The 21508-nt window shown below is 41.2% G+C and overlaps 1 protein-coding gene across 4 annotated transcripts; it reads right to left on the reverse strand.

The window, feature by feature from the left end:
* Positions 1 to 73: 73 nt before the first annotated feature.
* Positions 74 to 21508, reverse strand: SRR (serine racemase). Of its 4 annotated transcripts, none has more exons than XM_032320421.1 (8): positions 21436 to 21508; positions 5491 to 5662; positions 3657 to 3783; positions 3359 to 3462; positions 1576 to 1695; positions 1375 to 1449; positions 676 to 885; positions 74 to 314 (listed from the first exon to the last, which is right to left on the reverse strand). In XM_032320421.1, exons 2-8 carry the CDS (start codon positions 5656 to 5658, stop codon positions 99 to 101), a joined length of 1020 nt encoding a protein of 339 aa, XP_032176312.1. In that variant the 5' UTR covers positions 5659 to 5662; positions 21436 to 21508; the 3' UTR covers positions 74 to 98. The 4 variants fall into 4 exon arrangements, with proteins under 4 accessions (XP_032176312.1, XP_032176310.1, XP_032176308.1 ...); XM_032320419.1 differs by having other exon boundaries at positions 21383 to 21456; XM_032320417.1 differs by having other exon boundaries at positions 21080 to 21453.

The following is a 21508-nucleotide window of genomic DNA, read 5'->3' on the forward strand; positions in this document are numbered from 1 at the left end:
TGAAAGTTGTTTAAGAGAAGAATATAAGAAGTTAGAGTAACTAGGAAACAAAATTTCCAAGTGACTAGAGATACTGAATCCCATCTCTTTTGCATAAACTAAACAGAAACAGATTGATAAGGAGCTGGCCTTTCAGCCTGCTTCACCCAAGTTAGGGAGGTTAGGTCTACATTTCCACCACTGAGTACAATACAAATGTTCTTTACTTCTGGGGAAACTGTTTGAAAATGCTGAGACAGGACAGCGGCCACTGCAACACCAGCTGTAGGTTCAATAAGCAGTTTCATCCTCTCCCACACCAGCTGGGTTGCATACTGTTGGTATGGAAGGGAGTAAGAATTAGTGAAATGGGAAAAGGAGAAAGAGCCTAGTTGGTTGACCTTTACAATTAAAGGTCAGATGGGGTTATATGCCCAATCTAAATTTTTCTTCTTGACCTGTATATATAATATATATATATATATGCTCACCAATGAAGGACAGGGCTTTTTTCCCATCCTAACTCTGTTTCTACTGTTGAGCAGGTTTTCTTAATACATCTGGGGCACCTCCCATGTCATGAAGTCATCTAGTCAAGTCCCCAGGGAGTAAGTTGCTACTCAAAACAGTAGAAGACTCTATTGCCTAAGAATTTGCTCCATTCTTTCGTATTTTCCTTTCCTATCAGAGCCTCACCTTAATTTCTTCCTCTGTGACTGTGAAGACATCATCGACAAGGTCCCTTATAATAGGCCAGGTGTTTAAGCCAATGCTGGATTTGACACCATCTGCTATGGTTTCTGGAGGATAGGGATTGGGAGTCAGTTCCCCTTTCAGCTTGGACTGGTAGCAGTCATCTGCATTCAAGGGTTCAGCAGCATATACCTTCACACTAGGTCTCAGAGCCTAGGAAAAGGAATATTAGACATTTTAAAACTAGCCACAGCATTTTGCTTGCATACCTGTAGTGAAGTAGGCAATACAGGTAACTCATTTCTGTTCAAGAGCCTTTCCCTTGATTGATGTAATAAAAATAGACCTTCAAGCATTTTAAGTTGTATGCCTAATAGCCTTTAGTTGCTTAAATCACATCTAGTTCTCCTGGTAACTAGGGAAAAGAGTAGCCCTTGACTTGGATAGTGGGTTGTTGAAATGGGATTCAGGGAAAGGACTGTGAGGATGCCACTCAGGACTGCTTTGCCTTGTGAAGTTGTTACCGATGAAGAACGGCAGGGTAGTGAGGCAGAGAAGAGCCTTCCATTTCAAGTGCCAAGGGTTGGTGGGAAAGAACAGCAATTTGGGGGAATGTTGAGCCAAGTATCCACAGTGTACTACAATGTAAAATAAAATTATCTAGGCCTGAAGCAGGGAGTCCTTAAGAAGCTATTTTCTTACCTTAACTGTAATTGCTATTCCAGCAACCATTCCTCCTCCTCCTACAGGTACCACCAGTGCATCTACCAAGGGTACCTTTAGTGAAAAGAATATAAAGTATAAATAGGTCTATTAATAACCAGTTTTATATGTGTATAAAATAATTATAGACAGCCTAACATTAGCTTTATCGGTGGCTAAACAAGAATTAACAGCTCTTACCTGGTTTAGTACTTCCATGGCAATTGTCCCTTGCCCAGCTATCACTGCAGGCTCCTGGTTGGGATGTACCATGATGCCTTCTGTTTCTTTCATAATTCTTCTGGTAACATTTTCTCTGGACTGAAAGAGTACATTAAATTAATATATTTGATTTGTATTTAGAAGTTCCCAACAAGGGTGCCTGGGTGGCTTAGTGGGTTAAAGCCTCTGCCTTCTGCTTGGGTCATGTTCCCAGGGTCTTGGGATCGAGCCCCGCATCAGGCTTTCTACTCAGCAGAGAGCCTGCGTCCTCCTCTCTCTGCCTGCCTCTCTGCCTACTTGTGATCCTTCTCTCTCTCTGTCAAATAAATAAAATCTTTAAAAATAAATAAAGTTTCCAAACAAGTTTGATTTAGTCATTTAACACTTTATTGGCCATCCCTTTTTCAGACTTACTGGGGACTGGGGATATAACTGAACAAACTAGTCTCTGCTCAGTGGAGTTGTTCTAATATGCAGAGGGGTGGCATATAAGTAATATGTCTAAATGCTATGGAGAATAGTCTGTTTTATAGGGGATGCTTAGGAAGGGTCTTGAGTAATGTGATATTTTTAATAGGATTGAACAAGTGCTGTAGATCTCCAGAATATTCTAGAGGGAGAATAATAGCAAATGCAAAGACCACAAAGTAGTAGTGCTTGGCTTTTCTGAGAAAAGGCTAAGTTAGTATGTTTGGTGGGACAGTAATAGTGGGAAGGACTGAAATGGGCCAGTTCATCCAGGCCTTAAGTGATTGCAAGAATTTTGGTTACCAGTGTGTATGAGATGGGAAACCATTGGAGGGTTTTCAGCTAACGAAACAAGTTTTAACATATTAAATGGATAGTGCAAGGGTGGAAGGAGGGAGACCACTTAGGCTACTGTACCTAGGTGAAAACATGTTCATTTGAATCAGGGTGTTGATGGTAAAGCCTGTTAGAAGTAGTTGGATAACAGAAATTGTTATTTTAAAGTTTATTTAAAGTTTATCTACATCCAATATGGGGCCTGAACTCACAACCTTGAGATTGAGTTGCATACTCTTCCAGCTGAGCCAGCCAGGGTCCCTGGGTAATGGAAATGATTTGAAAGTAGGACCAAGATTTGGATGTAGGGTGTGGGAGAACTCTCGAAGGTGACTTCATTTATTTTGAGCAACTAGAAGGATAAAAGTTGCCATTTACTAAGAAGGAGAAGACGAGGAGCAGCAGTGGGGAGGAAGATCAGGAGTTTGGTTTTAGACATGATAAGTTTAAGTTGCCTTTTAAGACATTCCAAGTGGGAATATCATCAGGGAATCATTGGAGATAAAAGTCTGGGTTAAGGGCAAAGGTCAGGACTGGAGTTAGAATACAGACTTTTTTTTTCTCCAGATATTTTTAAAAGTGTTTTTGTTTGTTTGTTTTTTGAGAGAGAGCGAGAGCAGAGGGAAGGCCGGAGGGAGAGAGAGATAGAAGAAGACTCCCTCCCAAGTACAGAGCCCCACACAGGGCTCAATCCCACAACCCTGAGACCATGACCTGAGCCTAAACCAAGAGTTGGTCACCCAACTGACAGAGCCACGCAGGCACCCCAGAGTATAGGGGATATGTTAAACTATGAGATTAATGATCTCATCAGAGTGAGCATAGGTAGAGAAAGGGTTGAGCATGCTAGCATTGAAAGGTGAAGAGGAACACAGAAGAAACAGCCAGTAGGCTAGAAAGAAGTTTCATTTGATGGTGAAAGTTGGTAAGCTGACACTGAACACTGCTTTCTCCTTACCTCATCACTCTGTTCACTGTACACTATGGAGGCTCCATAGGCTTGTATTGCCAATTTTTTACAATTGGGAGCTGTTTCGGGCACCACAATATAAGCAGGAATTCCTGGGAGGAAGAAACATATTTAGTTAGTACAAATCAGGAGAATTTAGAATAGAAACTTATGTTTAATTTGCTTATAATGAGATAGGAACCTGGAAATAACCTTCCCACAGTAGTCACCAATCTCACTGATTAAGAATACTTTTCCACCCTTCTCGGATGATCCTACACAGTACCCTGAGAAGTTAGTCAAGTACCTTCCAATTTAGCAGCATAGGCGAGAGCCTGGCCATGGTTTCCACTGCTGTGAGTAACCACGGCTTTGGGCTTCTCTTCCGAGGTGGCAGGAGTCAAGCCTTTGACTGCATTAAGGGCACCGCGAATCTGGAAAAGGGATGGTGAAACCATGTATTTGATTTGATTTAAAAGTTTCTTTTCAAAACACCAAGGAACTTTCCTAGATATTCTCTTCCTAGCACCGCACATCCATTCTATCACAAAATCTTGATTGTACCTCTGAAATATCTCCTGCATTTTTGCCACTACCTTGGTGAAGCCTCATTGCTCAACTTGCATGTTATCAACACTCAACTAATCCTGCCCAGGGATCATTCTCAATATTTCCACTAGATTATGAAAGTGACCTTTTAAAAATGTTCTCTTTTTACTGACTACCTATTTTGTAAATACAAATTCCTTACAAGTTGCAGTCTTTCTAAAACATACTGCTTCTGTCACTGTTGTAGCCATCCTAAATTACTTCGTTTCCCTCCTACAAGTTAGCTCACACCCCTGTACCTCCCAGCATGCTGGTACATCTACATATAGTTCTTTTCCTTCACTCCCTGATCTGGCTAAAAGTACTCATCCTATAAAATTTGGATGAAACATCATTGGTTCAACTTCTTTGATCTCCCATGCAAAATTAGGCATTTCATTCCATTGTATTTTATTTGTCTCTCTCAAGTTACTTGTCATTAACCTGTTTGTTGACTGGCCTGTCTTGCAAGTGTAACTAATAGTACAAGACCGTGTGTGTGTGTGCCTAGTATAGTTAGTTAAAATAAGTATGTGATGTGTGATGAATGAAAAAAATAAACCATGGCAGAAGCAAAGGGCAAAAGAGAATGGAGAGTTTAATATAAATGTTCTCATTAGGGATGCCTGGGTGGCTCAGTCAGTTAAGCGTCTGCCTTCAGCTAAGTCATGATCCCAGTGTCCTGGGATCTAGCCCTGCATCAGGCTCCTTGCTCAGTGGGGAGCCTAGCATGCTTTTCCCTCTGCCTGCAGCTCCCCCACCTATGTTCCCTCTCTCTCTCCCTCTGACAAATAAATAAAATCTTAAAAAAAAAGTTCTCATTAATGGGTGAGGAAATGTAGTCCTAAAATTACCACTTAACAGGTACTAGTACCTATCAGGCATAGTGCTAAATGCAACATTCAGATTTATACCTGAAAGGATCTTAAAACTCAACTAACAGAAATTAACCGCACTGAATCAACACAGAAGTATTTTACCTTTTAAAGTATCTATGTAAGTAATCTCTACACCCAATGTGGGGCTCAAACCTCAAAATCAAGAGTTGCATGCTTTTCTTACAGCAAGCCAGGCACCCCCAGAAGTCTATCTTTATGCAAAGGAAAGGCTCTGACATATTTCCTAGAATAAGGGGTTAGCTAGATTTAGATCTTTTACATTCATAATAAGGTATCAATGAATAGCAAGTTGACACAACTTGGTTGTATACAGGGTGATCACTCTTGCCCGTGTTGCCTTGCAATAATTAAGGTAAATATCTATTGTCTGAGTTTAATCACAAGGTGCCCCTTTCATTCTCAACCATGTCCTAGTTTGGACAGTAAATTACATCATCACCCCAATTATAAGAACTTTTGAGATTATGTAAAAGTGGGTTATCAACACCATAATGCTAAGTGACCAGTACTTTATCGAAGGAAAACTTCTACAACCCTTTCTTCAGCTATAAAAATAGTTTACCTACCTCACTGGGTGGTCAGGAGGATCAAATAAATGTGTATGGGAAAGGGATTTGAAAAGATACATGATATATTATCAAAGGGCATTATTACCTTAAAAGATCCAGTTTTCTGGAAGAGTTCACATTTGAAGAAAACATTGCGCCCTGTTACTTGATTGAAAATGAAACTTGTTAGCACTGGTGTGAGGTGAATAAAATCTTGAATGTTGACATGAGCTTTTTCAACATCAGCAAAAGAGATGCAGTACTGAGCACACATGGTTCTGAAACCCAGGAATAAAAAAAGGGGTCAAAGCAAAGCCCAAAACAATATGTTTAATGAAAAGATTTTGAAAATGGCTAACAGACCCACAGAATGTACAAGAGTGAACCATAATATAAAACATGGACTTTGCTAATGACACATAATGCAGGTTCAATTGTAACAATCCCATTCCGATGGGGGATGTTGATAATGGGGGAGGCTCTGCTTTTGGGGTGTGTGTGTGAGATATATGGGAAGTCTCTTCAACTACCCATCAATCTTGATGTGAATCTTTTTTTTTTCTTTTAAGATTTTATTTATTTATTTGACAGATGAGATCACAAGTAGGCAGAGAGGCAGGCAGGCAGAGGAGGAAGCAGGCTCCCCACTGAGCAGAGAGCCCGATGCGGGGCTTTAACCCACTGAGCCACCCAGGCGCCCCTCTTGCTGTGAATCTTAAGTTGCTCTAAAAAAAAAATATATATATATATATATATACATATATATATGTATATTAGATTTTATTTATTTATTAGACACAGAGACAGAGATCACAAGCAGGCAGAGAGGCAGGCAGAGGTAGAGGGAGAAGCAGTCTCCCCACTGAACAGAGAGCCCGATGCGGGGCTCGATCCCAGGACCCTGAGATCATGACCCGAGCCAAAGGTAGAGGCTTTAACCCACTGAGCCACCCAGGGGCCCCTCCATCACCCCCTTTTAAAAATATATCTTTTAGGGGCGCCTGGGTGGCTCATTGGGTTAAGCCGCTGCCTTCGGCTCAGGTCATGATCTCAGGGTCCTGGGATCGAGCCCAGCATCGGGCTCTCTGCTCAGTGGGGACCCTGCTTCCTCCTCTCTCTCTCTCTCTGCCTGCCTCTCTGCCTACTTGTGATCTCTATCAAAGAAATAAAATCTTAAAAACAAAAAGGGGGTAGGGGAGGAAAATGTACAACACAGGAAAATACACTTGGGGTCTGTGGTAGTAATGGAATGGTCTTTGGTACTGGGGCTCCAGAATCTCTAAATAGAAGGAAAAGTATCTTGAAGCTGCATTTCTTAGTAAATTTTTTTTTTCCAGGGCACCTGGGTGGCTCAGTGGGTTAAGCCTCTGACTTTGGCTTGGGTCATGATGTCGGGGTTCTGGAATCGAGTTCTGCATCAGGCTCTCTGCTCAGCGGGGAGCCTGCTCCCCCCCCCCACTTGACTCTCTGCCTATTTGTGATCTCTGTCTGTCAAATAAATAAATAAAATCTTTAAAAAAAAAAAAAAAAGGTTTTTTCCCCCTGGTGAAGCTTTATAGGAAAGGCTTAAGGCTTACCCCTCACTCATACGATCCTTTACCATCCAAGCACTGTTACTGGTCTCGACTTTTTCATCATTTTTGTGAAGCTTGAATGAAGTGGGTTCAAAATCTATTAAAATTTTTTATTCAAAAAAATTATTTGGGGCAGCTGGGTGGCTCAGTCGTTGAGCAGTTGCCTTTGGCTCAGGTCATGATCCCGGAGTCTGGGATCCAGTCCTGCGTTGGATTCCCTGTTTGGCAGGAAGCCTGCTTCTCCCTCCCCCACTCCCCCAGCTTGTGTTCCCTCTCTCACTGTGTCTCTGTCAAATAAATAAATAAAATATTTTTTAAAAATAAATATTTATTTTTTTAAAATAAATATTTATCTATTTTTTAAAAATAAATATTTTATTTATTTTTTTAAAATAAATATTTTATTTATTTTTTGACAGGCAGACATCATAAGTAGGCAGAGGGGCAGGCAGAGAAGGGTGGTGGAGCAAGCTCCCTGCTGAGCAGAGAGTCCAAAGCGGGGCTCAATCTCAGGACCCTGAGATCATGACCTGAGCCAAAGGCAGAGGCTCAACCTACTGAGCCACCCAGGCGCCCGAAAATATATAAAATCTTTTTTTTTAAAGATTTTATTTATTTATTTAACAGAGAGAGATCACAAGAAGGCAGAGAGGCAGGCAGAGAGAGGAAGGAGGAAGCAGGCTCCCTGCCGAGCAGAGAGCCCGATGTGGGACTCGATCCCAGGACCCTGAGATCATGACCTGAGCCGAAGGCAGCGGCTTAACCCACTAAGCCACCCAGGCGCCCAATACATAAAATCTTTAAAAAAAATTATTTAACAAGGGAGAAAATTGCTTATAACCCTGTCATCTTAATCAATTATGTTCATTTTCTGTCTTGTTTCTTCAGTATACATACATCATATGACAGTTAAAATCAGCACCTTCACAGGTACTTGGATGGTGAAAGTGAGGGTAAAAAAAATAATCAATATACTTTCTGGAAAAACAAATCTCATTTAAAAATGGGCAAAGGACTTGAATGGACATTTCTCTGAAGAAGATATACAAATGGACACAAGCACATGAAAAGATGCTCAACATCACTAATCACTAGGGAAATTCAAATGAAAACCACAATGAGATACTACCTTACACCTATTAGGATGACTACTATTAAGCAAGCAAGTGTTGGCCGGGATGTAGAGACACTGGGCTTTTTGTGGGCTGTTGGTGGAAATATAAAATGGTGCAGCAGCTATGAACAGTATGGTAGTTCCTCAAATAATTAAACATAGAATTCTTCATGATCCAACAGTTCCACTTTCAGCACCCTTAAGCCCCACGATATTCAGGGGTCAACTGTACTTTGAAGTATATTTTCAGTGCTTCATACTGGTAAGACAGACAAAATTTCTGTAGCAGCCTATACTAGGGAGCCCCCACACAGCCTGAACTTCTTCAGCTTTATTTATTTATTTATAAAGATTTTATTTATTCATTTTTTTAAATTTATTTATTTGACAGACAGAGATCACAAATAGGCAGAGAGGCAGGCAGAGAGAGAGAGAGGAGGAAGCAGGCTCCCCGCTGAGCAGAGAGCCCGATGTGGGACTCGATCCCAGAACCCTGAGATCATGACCTGAGCTGAAGGCAGAGGCTTAACCCACTGAGCCACCCAGGCGCCCCTTTATTTATTCATTTGACAGATAGAGATCACAAGTAGGCAGAGAGGCAGGCGGGGCGGGGGGAAGCAGGCTCCCCGCTGAGCAGAGAGCCTGATGCAGGGCTCGATCTGAGGACCCTGAGACCATGACCTGAGCTGAAGGCAGAGGCTTAACCCACTGAGCCACCAGGTGCCCCTATTTTCTTATTTTTTAAAGATTTTATTTATTTATTTGACAGACAGAGATCACAAGTAGGCAGAAAGTCAAGCAGGGAGGGGTGGTGGAAGCAGGCTCCCTGCTGAGTGGAGAGCTTGATGCAGGGCTAGATCCCAGGACCCTGAGATATGGCCTGAGCCAAAGTCAGAGGCTTAACCCACTGAACCACCCAGGCACCCCGATACACAACATTTTAAATGGCTACTTTTTTTTTTTTTTTAAGATTTTTATTTATTTATTTGAGAGAGAGACTGAGAGAGAGAGCATGAGAAGGGGGATGGTCAGAGGGGGAAGGAGACTCCCCGCCGAGCAGGGAGCCTGATGCGGGACTCGATTCCCAGACTCCAGGATCATGACCTGAGCCAAAGGCAGTGGCTTAACCAACTATGCCACCTAGGCGCTGCTAAATGGCTACTTCTTTTTACAAAAATACATAGTTTTAAAAAGTTTTACATAACTTTTTGAATATTTAGATTCTTTTTTCTATAATTTTTTGTCTATAATAATGTAACGAACAGGTATGTTGCAAGAGCTTCGTGGGAAGATTCTGTCAAAGGGTATTTTGCATCAAAAAGTATGCACATTGGGCGCCTGGGTGGCTCAGTGGGTTAAGGCCTCTGCCTTCGGCTCAGGTCATGATCCAGGGACCCTGGGATCGAGTTCCGCGTCGGGCTCTCTGCTCGGCGGGGAGCCTGCTTCTGCCTGACTCTCTGCCTACTTGTGATCTCTGTCAAATAAATAAAAAATAAAATCTTAAAAAAAAAAAGTATGCACATTAAGACATTTGATACCCACTGCCAAACTGAATTCCAGAGGAGCTGTAGATTTTATCAATTTACACTCCGAACAGCAGTTTCTAAAGGAATGCCCTTTTCCCTTCACCCTGCAGTATCCTTTTTTAAATTAATTAATTAATTAATTAATTAATTAATTATTAAAGATTTTATTTATTTATTTGACAGAGAGAGAAATCACAAGTAGGCAGAGAGGCAGGCAGAGAGAGGGGGGAAGCAGGCTCGCCACTGAGCAGAGAGCCCGATGCGGGGCTTGATCCCAGGACCCTGGGATCATCACCTGAGCTGAAGGCAGAGGCTTTAACCCACTGAGCCACCCAGGCGCCCCTGCAGTATCATTTTTGATCCATCAATTTAATATGTTTTGTAGTTTGAATATGTATTTCTTTAGTAGTGATTAAACATTTTTTGCTGTATATTGGCCACATTCTTTTGTGAATCTTTAACATACCACTTCCAAACAGATCATCTATTTTTTTCTGAAATGCCATGTTTATCAAAAATTAAATTTCTGGGCACCTGGGTGGCTCAGTGGGTTAAAGCCTCTGCTTTCAGCTCAGGTCATGATCTCAGGGTCCTGGGAAGGAGCCCCACATTTCGCTCTCTGCTCAGCGGGGAACCTGTTTCCCTCTCACTCTCTGCCTGTCTCTCTGCCTGCTTGAGATCTCTGTCAAATAAATAAATAAACTCTTTAAAAAATTATATTTCGGGGCACCTGGGTGACTCAGTGGGTTAAGCCGCTGCCTTCGGCTCAGGTCATGATCTCGGGGTTCCGGGATCGAGTCCCACATCGGGCTCTCTGCTCAGCAGGGAGCCTGCTTCCTCCTCTCTCTCTCTCTGCCTGCCTCTCTGCCTACTTGTGATCTCTCTCTGTCAAATAAATAAATAAAATCTTAAAAAAAAAATTATATTTCGGGGCGCCTGGGTGGCTCAGTGGTTAAGCCGCTGCCTTCGGCTCAGGTCATGATCTCAGGGTCCTGGGATCGAGTCCCGCGTCGGGCTCTCTGCTCAGCAGGGAGCCTGCTTCCTCCTCTCTCTCTCTCTGCCTGCCTCTCTGCCTACTTGTGATTTCTCTCTGTCAAATAAATAAATAAAATCTTTAAAAAAAAAAATTATATTTCTTGGGGCGCCTGTGTGGCTCAGTGGGTTAAGTCCTCTGCCTTCAGCCCAGGTCATGATCCCAGGGTCCTGGGATAGAGCCCCATATTGTGCTCTCTGCTCAGCGGGGAGCCTGCTTCCCCCCTCTCTCTGCCTGCCTCTCTGCCTACTTGTGATCTCTGTCAAATAAATAAAATAAAAAATCTTTTTAAAAAAATCAAATTTTTTTTAATGCTTGGGACCTTTCTGGACTTTGTATTTTGTTCCACTAATCAGACTTCCAGTTCCTTCTCCAGTTGTTCACCATATTTAGTACATTCTGCCATGATTACTCCAAAATGTATTGGATTTTCTCACATCAGTTCTTTCAAATGAACTTTCAAAATCTTTTATCAAGGTTGCCAGTTTAAGATATACAAATGAACTGAGTCATAATTGATATTTAAAAATACCGAACCTTCCCACTCATTAACATGGGTGTCTTTCAATTAGTAAAGTCTTTTTGTTTTAGATTTCTCAAGAACTCATTATGTAAGTCCTGTGGAGATCTGATTAAGTTTATGCCTAAGTACAAAGTATTTTTGTTGCTTTTGTGATAAGGTATATGTATATATATATATATATATATTTTTTTAAGATTTTATTTATTTATTTGACACAGAGAGAGAGCACACACAGGCAGGGGGAGGGGCAGAGGGAGAAGCAGGTTACCTGCTGAGCAAGGAGCCTGATGGAGGACTCTGATGCAAGGCTGGATCCCAAGATTCTGGGATCATGACCTGAACTGAAAGCAGCCGTCCAACGGACTAAATCACGCAGGCATCTGAAGATAAGATTTTTTTTTTTTTTTAAGATTTTATTTATTTGACAGACAGAGATCACAAGTAGGCAGGGAGGCAGGCAGAAAGAGGCGGGGGGGAAGCAGGCTCCCTGTTGCGGGGCTCCATCCCAGGACCCTGGGATCATGACCTGGTCGGAGGCAGAGGCTTTAACCCACTGCGCCAGCCAGGTGCCCCAAGATAAGGTGTTTACTTATTTATTTGTTTTTAAAGTTTTATTTATTTATTTGACAGAGAGAGATCACAAGTAGACAGAGAGGCAGGCAGAGAGAGAGAGGGAAGCAGGCTCCCCGCTGAGCAGAGCCCGATGCGGGACTCAATCCCAGGACCCTGAGACCATGACGAGCCGAAGGCAGTGGCTTAACCCATTGAGCCACCAGGCGCCCCTATTTATTTTTTTATTTTAAAGATTTTATTTATTTATTTGAGAGAGAATGAGTGAGAGCGAGCATGAGAGAGGAGAAGGTCAGAGGGAGAAGCGGACTCCCCAAGGACCTGGGAGCCTGATGCGGGACGAGATCCTGGAAGTCCGGGATCATGACCTGAGCCAAAGGCAGTCACTCAACCAACTGAGCTATGCAGGCACCCAAGATAAGGTTTTTTTTATTTTTTATTTTTTAAAAAATTTTATTTATTTCTTTGACAGAGACAGATCACAAGTAGGCAGAGAGGCAGGCAGAGAGAGGAGAAAGCAGGCTCCCAGCTGAGCAGAAAGCCCGATATGGGACTCGATCCCAAGACCCTGAGATCATGACCTGAGCCCAAGGCAGAGGCCTTAACCCACTGAACCACCCAGGCGCCCAGATAAGATATTTTTAACTAAGTATTTAAATTGCTTACTGATAATATATATGAAAAGTAATAGTTTTTGTATATTTAGCATGTAATAGGATACGTAAGTAGATTACCTTGTTAGATCTAATAGTTTTATAGTTCACTCTCCAAACAATCACACTATCTGCAAATAAAGATGATTTGTCGGGGGCACTTGTGTGGCTCAGTTGCCAAGCGTCTGTCTTTGGCTTGGGTCATGATGCCAGGGTCCTGGAATTGAGCCCTGCATTGGGCTCCCTGCTTGGCGGGAAGCTCCCTCTCCCTCTCTTTGTGTCTCTGTCAAATAAATTAAAAAAAAAAAAAAAAAAGATGATTTGTCCTTACCTTATAAGTATACCTCTGGTAACTTTTTCAATGACTTCACAGCTAATTGGTTTATCTGGATTTGCTACTTCCTTCTGAATTAATTTTGGTAATTTATATTTAACTTTTTGGGGAAATCATCTAATTTAAAATCTCAAATGTATTAGTATAAAGTTGAACACATTAATATTTCTAAGCTTTCTTCCTATCTTTGGTATTTTTATTTATTCAATCAACAAATATTGAACACCTCTATGTGTCAGATATTATTTGATCCTGGGATATAGTGTTAGAAAAATAGAGTTGTCCCTGCTCTTAAAGCTTATAATCTAGCGGAGAGATGTGTTATAAATAATCCAAAAATAAATATATATTTACAAATATTGATAGGTGATATCAGGGAAGTATGTTAGGATACTATAATGGGAGGGTATTTAGATCAAGGAAGGAGGGCTAAGGAAAGCCCTCTATAGAGAAGTGAAATTTATGAGCCATAAGGTGAATAGGCAGAGTAGATGGAAAAGTGTTTCAGCTGGAGGGAATATGCACAAATGTTTTACAGAGGAAAGGAACATGGCATATTCCAGAAACTAAAAGAAGGCCAAAATAGTGATCAGTGAGAAAGCGAAATTGGCAGGATCTACATCATAAGGGACAATGAGTCATGGATTTTTTTTCTGAAGAGCAATGGAATACCATTGGACAATTCTGAGCAGGTAAGTGACATGCTAGAATTTGCATTTTCAGAAAATCACTGTGGCTAAATTGTTCCTAATGAAAAGGAAAGAAATAACAGTGAATCAGGGAGTCTATTTAAGAAGTATTGTCTACATGAAAATGCACAGGTGCTTGGATGGTGAAAGTGAGGGTAGAAAAAAATAATCAATATACTTTTTGGAAAAACAAATCTCATTTAAAAATGGGCAAAGGACTTGAATGGACGTTTCTCTGAAGAAGATATACAAATGGACACAAGCACATGAAAAGATGCTCAACATCACTAATCACTAGGGAAATTCAAATGAAAACCACAATGAGATACCACCTTACACCTATTAGGATGACTACTATTAAGCAAGCAAGTGTTGGCCGGGATGTAGAGACACTGGGCTTTTTGTGTGCTGTTGGTGGAAATATAAAATGGTGCAGCAGCTATGAACAGTATGGTAGTTCCTCAAATAATTAAACATAGAATTCCTCATGATCCAACAATTCCACTTCTGGGTATATACCCCAAAGAATTCAAAAAGTGTTTCAAAGATGTATTTGTACACCTATGTTAATAGCATTATTCATAATAGCCAAAAGGTGGGAGCAACCCAAGTATCTATCAATAGATGAATGGGTAAACAAAATGTGGTATATACATACAATGGAATGTCATTCAGCTTAAAAAGGAAGGAAATTCTGACAGACCACATGGATGAATCTTGGAGATATTAGGCTAAATGAAATAAGCCAGTCACAAAGAAACAACTACTGTATGATTACACTTATGTGAGGTACTTGGAGTAGTCAGATTCATAGAAACTAAAATGGTGGTTGCCAGAAGCTGGGGACAGGGAGGATGGGAAGTTGTATAGTTTTAGTTTTCCAAGATAAAAGGAGTTCTGGAGATTGCCTGTACAACCAATGTCAATGCACTTAACACTACTGAACTGCATACTTAAAAAATGGTTACAATGGTATATTTCATGTTATATGGACTTTACCATAATTAAGAAAAAAATCACACACACACACACACAAGAGATACATTTTGGAGATTATAATTAGGCCTCTTGTTCAAGTCATAGAATCCCAATATGAACTGGCTTAGGCACAAAATGGAGGTAATAAGATCTACTGGTTCATGGAATCCAAGAAGAGTTGAACCACGGGAAGGGCAGGAATATGAAATCTCAGGAACAACTGGAACCAGAGACTTGGTATTTTTCCAGGACTTTCTCATTGTTTCTCACCTCTGCTGTTTTTTTGCATGTTGGCTTCATTCTTTTTCATTGCAGACCAGCTGGTTCCACATGGCAGGACATTTGGCTGTTGACAGCTCCTGTTTTACATTTTATGGCTTCCACACAGGAAAGGATTTTTTTTCCCTTAGTTTCAGTTCAAAAATTCTGGATAAGGATTCTGATTGGCACATCTTGGCCCAGGACCAGTGGCCAAGGGTGTGAGATCATTTGACAATACTATGCAACAGTCACAAGTATTTACAGAAACATGAAAAAGAAACAGAATGATTTTTATAACACAGTATCAATTACATACATTTAAAACACATACATAAAATGATACAATATATTATTCAAAGATACATATATATCCAATGACATATATTAAACACAATTAGAATGGCTACCTAAGAAGGGAGGGAAGGAACATGAATAACTTAAAGAATAAAAGATAAACGAGAAAGGACTTGTTGATGAAAGGGTGAACCAGATATGATTGCCTCAAATCTCTGTACCTGAGGGGAAAATAGCAAATAAAAGTGAGAAGAAGAAAAAAATGAAAGAAAAAGACAAGGTACTTCTGAGTAAGAATGGGATGGGGTGGGGGGCAGTTTTCGAGAGAAAAAATGAGAATGTTGAGAAAATACCATAGCTGTCCACTACAGAAAGAGAAAGCACATATTCTGATATTGGATTAAATGTGGGGAATGAGGGAGGTGGAGGTTAAGGGTAACTCCTGGGTTTTAAACTTAGATGATGGCATAATTAATTGAGATACGACTAGTGAAGAGAGAAGTATTTCAGGAAAAATCAGAGATTTCATGAAATTAAGTTTGAATTATGAGACATCTAAGAGGATATCCTTTTTTTTCTTTGCCAGAAATGTGTCTATTTTTAACATCTATTATATTTCTGAAAAAATGAGCTCTTTATCAAGTGCTATTCTTTTTATTAATTTTTTATTGTCTTTATTCTATTTTCTCTTGTTTAATAATTCTTAATAACTTTAATTTTTTAAAAAAATTTTATTTATTTATTTGACAGACAGAGATAACAAGCAGGCAGAGAGGCAGGCAGAGAGAGAGGAGGAAGCAGGCTCCCCACTGAGCAGATAGCCCGATGCGGGGCTCGATCCCAGGACCCTGGGATCATGACCTGAGCCGAAGGCAGAGGCTTTAACCCACTGAGCCACCCAGGCGACCCTAACTTTCATTTTTAAAAAAAAATTTAAGTATTCATTTTATTTATTTATTTATTTATTTATTTATTTATTTAAAGATTTTATTTATTTATTTGACAGAGAGAGATCACAAGTAGGCAGAGAGACAGGCAGAGAGAGAGGAGGAAGCAGGCTCCCTGCTGAGCAGAGAGCCCGATGTGGGACTCGATCCCAGGACCCTGAGATCATGACCTGAGCCGAAGGCAGCGGCTTAACCCACTGAGCCACCCAGGCACCCTAAGTATTCATTTTAAAAAGATTTAAGTATTCATTTTATAAAGAAGGGGCAGAGGGAGAGGTCTGAAGCAGACCCTGCACTGATAGCAGAGAGCCTGATGTGGGGCTCAACCCCACCACAGTGAGATCATGACCCTAGCCCAAACCAAGAGTTGGATTTCTTTTTTAAGATTTTATTTATTTATTTGACAGAGAGAGAGATCACAAGTAGGCAGAGAAGCAGGCAGGGGGTTGGGGGAAGCAGGATCCCTGACCAGCAGAGAGCCTGATGCGGAGCTAGATCCCAGGACCCCGAGATCACGAACTGAGCTGAAGGCAGAGGCCCCACCCACTGAACTACCCAGGTGCCCTTAAGAGTTGGATGTTTAACTGACTGAGCCACCCAGATGTCCCATTATTAGTTTTCATTCTTTTTTTTTTAAACATTTAAAAAAAATTTATTTGACAGAGATCACAAGTAGGCAGAAAGGCAGGCAGAGAGAGAGGAAGGAAAGCAGGCTCCCTGCTGAGCAGAGAGCCCGATGCGGGGCTCGATCCTAGGACCCTGGGATCATGACCCAAGCAGAAAGCAGAGGCTTTAACCCACTGAGCCACCCACGCGCCCTAATTTTCATTCTTTAAAAACTTTTAAGTTTTTTTTAAATTTTAAAATTGTATTTATTTTTATTTTATTTTTTATTTTATTTTATTTTTTTAAAGATTTTATTTATTTTATTTGACAGACAGAGATTACAAGTAGGCAGAGAGGCAGGCAGAGAGAGAGGGGAGGAAGCAGGTTCCCTGCTGAGAGCAAAGAGCCCGATGCGGGGCTCGATCCCAGGACTCTGGGATCATGACCTGAGCCGAAGGCAGAGGCTTTAACCCACTGAGCCACCCAGGCGCCCCAAAAATTGTATTTATTTTTAAATTGTTTTTAAATTATAATTCCAGTATAGTTAACAGTGTTCTATTAGTTTCAAGCATACAATATAGTGATTCAACAATTCTATACATTGCTCAGTGCTCATCAGGGTAAGTGTACTCTTTAATCCCCTTCACCTATTTCACTCATCCCCCTACCAACTTCCCCTCTGGTAACCATCAGTCTCTATAGTTAAGAGTCTTTTTCTTGGTTCGTCTTTTTCTTTCATTTGTTTCTTAAATCCCATATGAGTGAAATCATGTTATTTGTCTTCTCAAACAGACTTATTTCATTTAGGCTTATACTCTCTAGCTCCATTCATGTTATTGCAAATGGCAAAATTTCATTCTTTTTTACAGAATAATATTCTGTTGTATATATGTATCACATCTTTTTTTTTTTTTTTTTAAAGATTTTATTTATTTATTTGACAGACAGAGATCACAGGTAGGCAGAGAGGCAGGCGGCAGGGGGGTGCGGGGGGAAGCAGGCTCCTTGCGGCTTGATCCCAGGACCTTGATCATGACCTGAGCCGAAGGCAGAGGCTTAACCCACTGAATCACCCAGGCGCCCCTCTATCACATCTTCTGTATCCATTCATCTGTTGATGGACACTTGGGCTGCTCCCATAATTTGGCTATTAAAGTTATTTATTGGGGCGCCTGGGTGGCTCAGTGGGTTAAGCCGCTGCCTTCGGCTCAGGTCGTGATCTCAGGGTCCTGGGATCAAGTCCCGCATCGGGCTCTCTGCTCGGCAGGGAGCCTGCTTCCCTCTCTCTCTCTCTCTGCCTGCCTCTCCATCTACTTGTGATTTCTCTCTGTCAAATAAAAAAAAATAATAATAAAGTTATTTATTATTGGTGCAATAAACACAGAGGTAAATGTACCCCTTTTGAATTACTGTTTTTGTATTTGGGGGGTAAATACCCAGAAGTGCTATTACTGGATCGCTTTCTTTTACAATTAATAATAAAAGCACACAGGCTATTAATTTTCCTCTGAGTATATCTTTAATGATATACCCACAGGATGGGCGCCTGGGTGGCTCAGTTGGTTGAGCATCTGCCTTTGGCTTGGGTCATGATCCCAGGGTGCTGGGATCGAGTCCTACATCGGGCTCTCTGCTTGATGGGCGGCCTGCTTCTCCCTCTCCCACTCCCCATGCTTGTGTTCCCTCTCTTGCTGTCTCTTTCTCTGTCAAAAAAAAAAAAAAGATATACCATAGGTTTTGCTGTGCAATATTTTCATTAATTTTATTATTCTTTTAAGATTTTATTTATTTGAGAGAGAGAGAGAGTGAGAGAGACACCATGAGAGGGGGGAGGGTCAGAGAGAGAAGAAGGACTCCCCACTGAGCAGGGAGCCTCATATGGGGCTTGATCCCAGGACTCTGGGATCATGGCCCAACCCAAAGGCAGATGTTCCACTGACTGAGCCACCCATGTGCCCCAGTTTTAATTTTTAAAGAATCCACAGTCTTAGCTTTGTTTACTTTTTTGACCTATGAGTTATTTATGTTTAGGCACCTGGGTGGCTCAGTTGGTTGAGCGACTGCCTTCAGCTCAAGTCATGATCCTGGAGTCTTGGGATGGAGTCCAGATAGGGTTCCCTGCTCAGCAGAAGTCCTCTTCTCCCTCTGATCCTCTCCTCTCTCATGTTCTCTCATGTTTAAATAAAATCTTTAAAAAATTTTTTGTTTAAAAAATTTCCAAGTTGGGGCACCTGGGTGGCTCAGTGGGTTAAACCTCTGCCTGAGATCCCAGGTCATGATCTCAGGGTCCTGGGATGGAGCCCTGCATCGGGCTCTCGGCTCAGTGGGGAGTCTGCTTCCCCCTCTTTCTCTGCCTGGCTCTGTGCCTACTTGTGATGTCTGTCAAATAAAAACAACAACAACAACAACAACAACAACAAAACAACAACAAAAAAACCACTTGCTTAAAAAAAAAAATTTCCAAGTAGCTACGTTTTGCTTAATTTTTGATTATTCATTTCTAATTTTACTACTCTGTGCTCAGCAAACATGACCTGTACAATTTTTGTTTTTAGAAACTGAATTCCTCCCAGGTCACCTGGGTGGCCAGCTGGTTGAGCATCTGCCTTGGGCTTGGGTTATGATCCCAGGGTCCTGGGATGGAGCCCTGCATCAGGCTCCCGGCTCAAGGGAGAGTCTGTTTTTCACTCCCCCACCCCAATTTCCTCTTGTGTTCTCACTTTCTCCAATGAATATACAAAATCTTTTTAAAAAATTTGAATTCCTCCCTTCTCCACTATCCAAACTTGTTATTTTTTGGATTACCCATATATGACCAAATTCCTACTGTAAGAATTTAAAACATTACAGAAAAATAAAGAACCTTCACTCTCTAACCCTTAAATCTATTCTCTTCTACAAAGATAACCACTTTAAAATGTTTAGTATGTCTTCTTGCATACCTTTTTTGGATGTATTTATATAGAAACTTACATATGCAATAAATGGCTTTTTGCTGTACTCAAATAGAACCATACTCTATGTGTTGTTCTGCAACTGGCTTTAAAACATTTTTAAAAATTATTTATCTTGACTGTTTCATGTCAAACACATTTTCATTTCTTTCTTTTTTTTTTTTTTTTTAAGATTTTATTTATTTATTTGAGAGAGAGACAGTGAGAGAAAGCATGAGAGTGGAGGTCAGATGGAGAACCAGACTGCCCCTGGAGCTGGGAGCCAGACGTAGGACTCGATCCTAGGACTCCAGGATCATGACCCAAGTACAACGCAGCTGCCCAAACAACTGAGGCACTCAGGCGCCCCACATTTTAATTCTTTAAACTCAGAAGCTTTCACTGTAATACAGGCCTAAATATGATTGTTCATTTATTTTTACCTTGTTATTTCATGAACCTTTAGATCTGAAGGCTAAATTTAAGTCTTAAATTTAAATTTTCCCATCAACTTAGTAAATTTTCTTCTATTTTTTCTTTGATTCCTGTTTCTTCTCAGTCTCTTGTCACCTTCTGGAACTTGTATTTTATTACTAGTTTTTTGAATCCATTCTCCATGTCTTCTATTCTTGTCTCTCATAGTTTTATATTTTACCCTCTGAGTTCTGGTAAATTCTCTTGAACTGGTTAAACTTTTGACATATCTCATTGGCAGTACAGAGACTATTGCATTAATTTGGCAATCACGTTTTTCCTAAGAATTTTGTTGATTATTTTTCCATCTTTTGAAAAAAAAAAAAGTTATCCAATATCTTAATTTCAGTATTAAAACATGTTCTTTTGGGGTGCCTGGGTGGATCAGCTGGTTGACCATCTGTCTTTGGCTCAGGTCATGATCCCAAGGTCCTGCCATCCAGTCACTTATCTGGCTCCCTGCTCAGGGGGAGTCTGCTTTTCCCTCTACCCCTCCCCCACTCTTGCTCTAGAATTATAGTTTTTAATATTTCTCCATATTTTATTCATATGTTTTAAATATTGCCACTTGCTCTGACCACTCAAATTAATCTCCTTCTTTTGAAACACTGAATCTTTTCACATATCTATTGACTTTCTCCATCTGCTTAGCCTTCTGGTGGTGAAACCTGTGTCACATAATAGGGATTGAATGAGTAATGTCAGAGACTGATCAAATGTTTTAGACCCACTCAAAGGAAAATTACTGGTAACTATTTGATGGTGTACAGGTCCAATAGACTGTATGGGATCGGTAAAGAGGAACAGGTGGAGAGAAGCAGTCTTGGGGGAGGGAGTTTCCCCACGGTTCCGAACATGGGCTCAGGAACAGGAAGTTAAAATACGAGTCTTCTGATGCGGTTACATTTCAAAGATGGAAAAAAACAAAACCACCACCACAGATCCAAGGAAGTCAAGTAATTTTTCCAAGAATCCACAATGATACAGAACTTCCCAAATCAACTTACAATACCTCCTGACCTCCTGATTTACTTCCACATAACCTTCCGTCAGCAAGAGCCAACCATACTGTACTTTTTTTTTTTTTTTTTTTTTTTTTTAAGAAAGGTTAGGGAGTGGAGAAGTCAGGGGTCTTGGGGATGTAGTCCGCCATTAAAGAAAAAGACTGATATACTCTGATACTTACCCACTGTGTCACCCTGGGCAATTTGCTACGCTTCTCTAGGATTCAGTTTCCTCATCTAAAAAAAGGGTGGGGTGCTCGTACAAGACCTTTAAGGTCCTCAAGTAACAGCCTGGGACGATAGTCCGGGCCTGTGGAAGCAGACCCTGGCCTAAGATGACCGGAGGAGGCCGGATTGTGGGATGTCCCCGTCAGCCCGAGCCCCAGACCAGCACCAGTGTCCTCGATGGCCACCAAAGCAGCAACAGCAGCCACCGCCACGAACGCCCGCGACGCCTGGCCCGGCTCCACCCGGTCTCTTCTCACCTCACAGGCTCGGCGTTCCCAACTCCAGCCTCAGCTCACTTTCCCGACCACACCTTTGCGCACGCGCAGTGCCCGCCTCCCTAGCACTCTGGAGCCGCGGAACTTGCTTTCAGAGCTTTTCCTCCC

This window comes from Mustela erminea, chromosome 18 (genome assembly GCF_009829155.1).
Source record: "Mustela erminea isolate mMusErm1 chromosome 18, mMusErm1.Pri, whole genome shotgun sequence".
Lineage (NCBI taxonomy): Eukaryota > Metazoa > Chordata > Mammalia > Carnivora > Mustelidae > Mustela > Mustela erminea.